The sequence below is a fragment of the Galeopterus variegatus genome, unplaced genomic scaffold (genome assembly GCF_000696425.1).
Source record: "Galeopterus variegatus unplaced genomic scaffold, G_variegatus-3.0.2 Scaffold10360, whole genome shotgun sequence".
In the NCBI taxonomy this organism is placed as follows: Eukaryota; Metazoa; Chordata; class Mammalia; order Dermoptera; family Cynocephalidae; genus Galeopterus; species Galeopterus variegatus.
Window position 1 is genome coordinate 615 of NW_007736471.1, and position 8,872 is coordinate 9,486.

Consider the following 8,872-nt stretch of genomic DNA (forward strand, 5'->3'; position numbering starts at 1 on the left):
GGCTCGCTGATGGTCTTGCTTGATCTGACCATCAAATTTCAAATATTTAGAGGCACGGATGGATGACACATCTTTTATTTCCCCGAATCTTATTTCTTGCAATTGAAATTCTAATAAAAAGTTAAAAATAAATAAATATTTTTAACAATAAAATAAAATAAAATGTCAAAAAATAATAAAAATTTAAAAAATTGGATAGTAGAGGTATAGTGGTAATCTGTTCTAGCAAGACCCAGATGAGTAGCTAATCTGACATGCACAAGGGGAAGACTAAATACCTCATATAAAGTGTGAGGAGCCTAAAGGAACCTAAACAGATGCACGGCTTGAATAAGGGTCATCCCTTAGCCCATCTGAAATGTGCTGGGAAGTACGACAGGCAAAGTCTAAAGTATCCCATCGTTCTGGGTCAGCTCCCATAACTAGAGACGTGAACTATCAAGATCCCAAAGCTTTGCACACATGCTGTGATCATCCTAGCCTGAAATGTTCTCAGAGCAGGTCTCCTGTTGCTCATACAGACCTTTAAAAAAAATCTTAATGAAGCACTATGAACATCAAGGTTTAAGTAATATACGTCTCGACGGATTTGTTGCAGAACATACCCTCAGATAACTGAATGGTCTGCCTCGCTGAGTGGGATTACTGCGTGTAGACCCTTGAAACATTTTGAAGATTAAATGAGATACCGTATCAGTGAACACGTTCTGTAAAGTGCTGTGAACATCTTGGTTATTGTTATTATCAGACTCCCATCTGTATGTTGATCAGTAACTGGCTCTGCTATGACACAGCCTGGCCCTAGTGAAAGAATAGCCCAGAAGTCAATTGAGCATCCTGACATCAGGGAACGCCCTTCCTCGTGGTGCTCTGTGTCTTCCCCATAGTCCTCCAGTGTGGAGACCATGGCACTCACCTCGTCCACTGCCGGGTACAGGGCAAAGAGCTCGGCCGGCCGATTGCTCCTGCGGGCCTCCTCGTTCTGCCTCTCGAAGTCCTCGGCACTCACGCGTTGCAGGAGGTTCTCCAGCTGCTGGTCGGGCTGCAGGCTGCGGAGGTCGAAGCCATAGGCGGTGAGGGGGCCTTTCCCAGACACGTCGCACAGCACGTTTAAGCGGCGGGGGCCTGGCTGAGAGACAGAGCGTGGGCATCGAGTGAGAACAAAGGAATCTGGATGTCAAGGCTGCTCCAGCGTGGGACTACAGGATCCCAGGCCTCCAGGGGTTTTCTGAGCAAACTGGGGATTTGACAGGAATGATGTCTTAGCTTCCTGGTTGGACTGTCCTAAAATTCAGTGTCTCCTTCCCACCTGGAAGCAGGTGGTTACTCAATGGATGCAGATAAACCAGTCCTGACGAACGGTTTCAAAACAGCCCTGTGTTCCTATTAATTTCTGGCTTGCTCTTTTTCTGGAGATTGGGAGCCAAGCCTCTTATGAACCACACTCAGGTCTCATGCTCAAGCAAAACAGTTGGACTAAAGTGGAACAGACAGGAGATTGGGCTGGGAAATAAAGACACCTCATTCTAATCTCAACTCCAGAATTTAGTTTTTGAAACTGGAACATGAGATGATCTGTGAAGAGCCTTCCAAATTAAACTTGATATCAACTCCAAAGCTGAATGTTATGTTTTCCAAAGACAGAGATGTGGGGTGAGGAATACTTTCCTACAGGACTTTAGTAGCAGTTATAGGAATAAATGCGTGCGCGCACACACACACACACACACACACACACACAAAGCATTTGCTATGCTATTTAAGCAGTGTCCACTTTTAGCTGCGGTGTGTTTGAAAAAAAAAACAGTCTTAAATCAGTCACAAAGTGGATGCTTTATTCCACCAGGAATGTCTTGGTGGATTGGGAACTGCATGCCTAACCAAAGACTCGACAAAGAATATGTAAGTGTAATCTGTAATCAACAATATGTTGTAAGACTATAGATAGATCAATGATAAATATCTATAAAATTTATGGTAAAATGAAATTATCGAGGTTCTACCAAATGGGCATACCACTGTATCATTTCTCTAAACTACACCATTTTTTTGTGACATCTATTTGCCTCATAAAAGTGCTACTCTACTAAATCATAAATTTTACCTAAACTGAATGTGCTAGCAACAATCAATATTAACATTTTAATTATTAATACTTTTGTTTGTCTTAGAATTTATAAGAGTTTGGAGAAAATGAGTTTAACTTCCCAAGTTTCTTGAAAAGGATGTCAATGTGTATGAGCATTATTAAGACTTTTGAAGTACGAGGGTACTTCAAAAAGTTCATGGAAAAAGAGAATTGAAAGAGAATACGAATCCTTCTGCGAACGTTTTAAAGTGCCCTCATATATGTCAAAAGTCTTAATAATGCTCATACCCTTTAATGTAGAAATTTCACTTCTAAGAATTTATCCTCAGGGTATGACTGGACAAGTGGGCAAGGACATGAGGCCAAGAGCATCTTTGAAACACCGTTTGTAATAGCAAAAGAACAGCAACAACCCACATGTCCCCCTAAGAGGAAGCATGAAGAGATTTTGGAACTTTCATGCAATGGAATGTTATGTAGCCACTAAAAAAAAAAAAGAGCATATGTTTATTGGAAGACAAAGATGATCTCAGTGTGTTGTTAGTATAAAAAGGAAGTTATACAATCTTGTACATAATATGATCTAATTTTTATGAAACATATGGGTACCGTGGAGCCATATCATATATGCATTTAACTCATGTAAATATAAATTCAGGCACTGGCCTCGCCATTCCACTCAATGAGAAGGTGCACAGGCAGGAGAGCGGAATGGGAAATGTTGCTGGTTGTCTCACAGTCCAAGTCTCTCTCCATGAGGAGTGTTATTCTAACACGTACTTCAAAACACAAAGCCTTTGTGCAACTTGGTTCCTAAACCCAACCAATTGAACTTGGCTCAGTGCTCTGTTAATACACTGGAGGAAAGAGCTGTACATGGGGCTGGTCTTCACTTACTGGCCCTTAGCTCCAAGCTCGCCCTTTCATACTCTGCTCTGTGATGCTATGTCTGGGACTCAATAAATCTTATTTCTGCTTTCCCTGCCTCTCCCTTTGGGTTCTGCCAATAAGGGGCACTGCAGGGAGACTGGATGGCTGGAGGTGGGAGAGGGGCCCGGCTTCTTCCTCTTTGCTTGCAGTTCCTCTCATCTTGGTAGTGACAGGTGGTTCTAGCCTTGACCTTTTTTGGCATTCCAGAATCATCCCCCTATTACCTCCTTGGAGGTACCAGCACCAGCTGGGCAATGCCTCTTCCTAGGGTGGCTGAGTCCACACTCCTTGAGGTCTTTCCTCTGAGATCACGCCATCAGCTGGGCAGTGTCTCCTTTTCAGAAATTTGAGCCCTTTCTCTGAGGCCCCTTTTCTGAGCTTCTAGATTCTGATAACTCCACGTTCTTCCACTAAGCCCATTGTCCTCAAATTGTGGTTCTGGGACTAGCAGCATCAGCATCACTTGGGAAATGCTAATTAGAAATGCAAACTCTCAGGCCCCTCCCCAGGTCTAATGAATCAGAAGCTCTGGTGAGCAGGGCCCAGCAACCTGTGTTTCAACAAGACTTCTAGGGGCTTCTCATGAAGTTAAAGTTTGAGGACCACTGCCCTAGACCTCAACCCCAGGGTAGTGTGCCATTTCCTGCAATTATGATTTCTGCATAACCCCAATTTTTCCCTTTTGGTTCTCTCCAAAACCTGTTTAATCAACTCCTATGTTAAATTTCTTCTCTTGAAATACCTAGTGTGGCTTCTGTCTGGCTAATACAAGGAATAATATAGTTGGTCATCATATATGGTGAAAACTGAATTTAGTCAAGATTACCGATGAAAAATCCATTAAATCTCCCATAGAGTACAGCATACAGGTAATCCACCCCTTAGCAAGCTTGCCATTTTCACTACTGGAATTGATAAGTGGTTCTCTGTGGAGCTTATATTAAGTATTTGGTTTGGCATTAGGCACCATGTTGTTTGAAAAATAGGTATTATTTTAAAACCTCTAATCATTCAGCCTGGTGAGATGCCTGTGTTATGAGGACACCTGAAAGCTGAAAACTATACTAGTTTAGAATAAGTCCTGTGCAAACTTGGACCAATTTCTTTTCCTTTGTTTTATTTTTCTCATCAGTGAAATGGGTAGGTTGGACTAGAGCACTGGCTTTTCTAAAAAAAAAAGAATTAATTATAGAAAAATATATATAACATAAAATTTACCACCGAATCCATTTTTAAGTATATAGTTCAGTGGTGTCAAGTGCATTCACATTGTAGTGCAACCATCACCACCACCCACCCCCAAAACCCCTTTCATCTTGCAAAACTGAAACTCCACGTTCCTCCCTCCTCCTGCCCCTGCAATCACATTTTGTTTATCCATTTGTCCATCAATGGACACTTGGCTTGCATCCACCTTTATCTATTGTGAGTAATGCTGCTGTGAACATGGGTGTGCACAGCACTGACTCTTAAACTGAAATCACTTTATAACAACAACGATAGCAACAACCGTAACCAGAGCCAGCATTTATTGGGCATTAAGTGGAGATAGCATTGTTCTAAATCTTTATGCATATTAACTCATTTAATAGTCAAATAACCTCATGAGGTAGTTTGCAGTCTGATTCTTGTTTTCCAGGGGAGAGAACCGAAGCCCACAGAGTTGAAGTATTCTACCTGAAGTTGTAGAGTTAGGACGTGGAGTAATCACTAAGAGAACCCAGGCAGTCTGGCCTCAGCTTTTAACCACTCTACAGTCTGCCTGAGGTGTATCATCTCTGCAGGAATTATTAGAGGAATGGGCCCAAGGTGTCCCCCTCCTCCATTTAGAGCCCATCCATTTTTATTTCAATCACTGAACTTCTGGGTTTTCATTTCAATACCAATTTGTATAGCTACAAACAAATTTAAAAAAAAAATTTACTGACTCAGATGGTAGAGTTTCTCTTATTGGAACATTCTGTGAGTCTAATTTTATTCTAGCTAAGAGAGTTGACAGTGTGCCCTGGGCAGAACAGCCAGTCACCCAGCAACCATGTAGGAAGTACCTGAGCGGTGGGTTCATTGCACTCCGAGGTTTCTGACTCAAACGTCTGTTTCTGAAGCGTCTTGTGAAAATCTTTTCGAGATCCAGTCTTTTTAAAGCTGCAAATCTCCGAACTTCCTTGGTTTCTTTTATTGTTGATATTATTTAATTTGGAGAGACAGAGAGAGGGGGAAAAAAGGCAAAACCATTAGATTAAAAATAAATGTAGTGGCTTAAGTGTAGACATGATGCTGAAAGAGCTTTCAAAGAGAGGACCAATTGTAAGTCCTCACATCTAATTATGCACCAGGCCTAACACAAGGCTCTGTTGTAATGAGACACAAACTTGCCTCCTGGCTGGCTCATTATTAAAGGCAGGAATGGCCTGGGAAAATGCCACTTCAGAGGTGCGGTCATTTCAGCTGTGGGGCATTTGGCTCCAAGCTGAAGCTAAACTGTGACCCTAGTGTAAGAGACTGGAATAAGCCTAGCAATGTGCAGAAGCAGCAAATAGGGATCGTTTGAAGATAAAAATAGAAGAAACCATTTCATCTCCACATCAATGTTCTTAATGAATAAAAAAGGCGGTACACAGTTCAGAAAAAATAGAAATAAATGATTTATCTACTGAAAATCTTTGCCAGCGTTTTCAATTTCCACTCTATGAACTCCATTTAAATTGCGTTTAAAAAATGTGTAGCTATGAAGGGGTTTAAAAGAGTGTCGAGCACTATCATTGCAGAAATGAGACCATTATGAAAAAGGCAACAGATGTAAGTTGTCAAATAATAACTATAGAAACCAGTGTGTGTATTTTCCATTTTTATGACTTAAAGGCTTCTTGGGAAATATGCTGCAAAGTCAAAAGCACAAACATGCAGCCATTATGTTTGATTTCCCATACTGTTAGAAAAACCATTGAGCAAGTTGGCAAAGGAAACGAGGTTAGGATTTATTAGGCAGATCGAATGGCAAACAGCTAAAGCGGGAAATGTAGGAGAGCTACTAACAATAATCCAAATACAGATTTTATAACTTTTAGAGAGAGAAGTGTCAGAGGGAGGGAGGGGCACACACAGACAGGTATTTAATAAATATTGGTTGTTTGAATTAATTAAAGAAAAAGTGAGATGTCCCTGTGTCTTCTATAGGGAAAACAGAAATTTCTCCCTGGATTTTATTGTGTTCTGAAGACAAGCAATTGGTTTTGAGCAAAAGGAGACAAGAAACAGCCTAGAAAAGAGACGAGATCATGCTGGTAACTAATTCAAGTCCAGGTTTATTGCAATTGGCCATCTTCAATGTCTCCTGGCCACTTAAATTGCCCTGACCCAAGCCTGTATTGATAGGGCTGGGGGAAAAGTAGGCTAAATTGGAGAAGTGAAAAAAATGGAAAAAACAAAAAATAAAAACAGGAAAATGAATAAGGTGTACTCTGAATAAGGAAATAAGACTAATCAATTAGAAAGGATTTCAAGAAAAATATCCAGAATAATTTCTGATTTGGGATTCCTAAACATCGATTAAAGAAACAAAAATTAAAATATAAATCATATTTTTCATAAATATCAATGAACAAAAAATATTTTAGAGACCCTTTCAAACAATCTTCCAGAACTAATAACTAAAATATTTATATAAAATTATTTTAGTTCCAGTTGCTCTAAGTGTGCAAATGATAGCAGTAAAAAAAGAGTAGGCATACACACAAGCTAAATTTATTTAATAAGATCTATTTTCTACGAATAGAGTGCTTTAAGATAAATCTTCACATGGGATTTCATAAATCTACTGGCTTCCAAAAAGTTATTCTCACCAATATAAATTCAGGCAGCCATGTGGATGTGAGTGCTGGGTCAGCGAGCATTCCTAGTGTTAAAATGACTGTTTTTGAAATCTACCAAAGGCCTCCCCACCCTGAAAAAAAAGCTGTGTGTGAATTAATATCCCTAGTGAAAAAACCCAACTCATGGTAGTGACAAATCCAGGCAAATATTAAGTTGTGTCCTAAGATTACACTACCCCAAATGACAACACACTGAATCAGTAATTACTTTTCCTGAAAAATCCAATTTTAAGGGGAGAAATTACCAAATATATTAACTAACATTAATTTGTTCTAAGGTCAAAAGCACACAGTGAATTACAATTCAAATTTCCCACTTTGGCATTTGCCCTTTGACTTTTTTAGAACCTGTACACTCCAAAGGGTATGGATATCAAAGTCTTAATATCACGGCCTCTTTACAAGGAAATCTTTGTGGTCCACAGAAACAAAAATCAGGAAGCAGAGTAGCTAAAGACTTTTAGTGTGGCAGCCTTATGACCAGAGCTATATCTGCGTTAGCTTTATTTTTTTTAGGTCATAAAATGCACCTACTCGCACTTCCAAGAGTGTTTACTTACAAGTGAACATTACACACACACACACACACACACACACACACACACACTACAGATGTGTGCCTGTCTCTGTCCTCTAGTCATTTCTCTCTGTGCTTCTGCTTTGTCACAGGGTGAGGCATGAACATGAGGCGAAGTCTACGGTATCTTCCCCAGCTCTAAGATCTTATGATAAAAAGTTCATACACTCTATCGGCAAAAATTAGAGTCAAATTTTCTTCTCAAAAGATGCTTAATGTTTGGGGCATGAAAATTTATCTGGCTATGGTTCTTTTGCTATTTTATGCAGATAGATGCTTGCTTTTCTTTCTTCCATTTTGTTAGAACATTTTCTGGAGTTCTTTACGTGGACTCCAAAGCCACTGGCAAATGGACATGAAAAAAATAGTGTTAAAAGTTCATCTCACAATATCTACCTTTTCCCTGATCTATATGGATCTTCAGGATTTTTGCTATGGTAAGTGTTAAGACTAGTGTCTTCCCTGACTGTGTGTTTGAAACTGGAGCAAACTTTCTTCCCCTTCTTCATACTAGATTTAGCATCTACTTCCCTATTTTAAAATCTCAGAAAGTCACAAAGCTCCCTACGGCAGCAAGGGTGAAACTGGCTGGGGAGGAGGGGACGAGGGCTGGCAAGCTGACTCACTCCAGACGTGCCTGCCGCAGAAGGAGCCGCCACTGGGTAGGTAGGGAGACTGCTGGCTCGGTGCTGCTGGCTACACGAGGCCCAGCCCCATTTCGCTCGTTACTGCACCCTGGCACCTGAGTCAAATACAGCCAAGTTCCTGTCGAGCCTCTGTGCAGACAGGAGGAAGATGGGGAAGCAGGCCAACTGGCAGAAAACCAATCTCATGAAATGGACACAACCTATTGCTACCCAGGAGAACTGCACTCCTGTGCTTCTCAAAACACTATTCTTACACATTTGGGAACAATCCAAAGAACAAACATATTTTGGAGCCTTTTCCATAGAGCCAGTGTGGTGGAGCATTCAGAATCCAGGCTCTGGAGTCAGAAGGACCTGGGTTCAGATGCCACTCCTTATATAACAGCTAAGAGACCCTGGGACTTGACCTCTCCAGAGCCACCATTTTCTCAAACGTGAAATGGGGGAAATGTTGTTTATCCTGAGGGCCTATTGTGAGGAATAGAAAACAATATATATATGTTTCTTTTCTTCTTTTTCCTCTTCCCTTTCCCATACCTTTACCCTTTCCTTTCCCTCCCTTCCTGTATAATTTGGTGCCAAAATCATAAGGTGCATTGGAACAAGGTTGCCATCCATGTCTCTGGGTGAGGAGCAGCCAACGAGCCCAGAATGGAAAGTTGAAGCCCAGACAAGGTGAGGAGGGCACCTGTTCAGAAAGGACCATCTGGCATAGAGACTCAGAACCCAGATGAGGTGGGGGCCTCCAAGCCTGGGC

The 8,872-nt window shown here is 41.0% G+C and overlaps 1 protein-coding gene across 1 annotated transcript in view; it reads right to left on the reverse strand.

Annotated features, from left to right (window-relative positions):
- Positions 1-916: 916 nt before the first annotated feature.
- Positions 917-8,872, reverse strand: part of LOC103609959 (dedicator of cytokinesis protein 8-like) — a gene marked incomplete at both ends in the record, with an annotated part of 31,675 nt that continues 23,719 nt past the window's right edge. Inside the window, 2 exons of the mRNA XM_008594211.1 lie at positions 917-1,129; positions 5,068-5,191. Coding sequence (XP_008592433.1) covers positions 917-1,129; positions 5,068-5,191 — 337 coding nt within the window. The remainder of the gene's footprint in view (positions 1,130-5,067; positions 5,192-8,872) is intronic.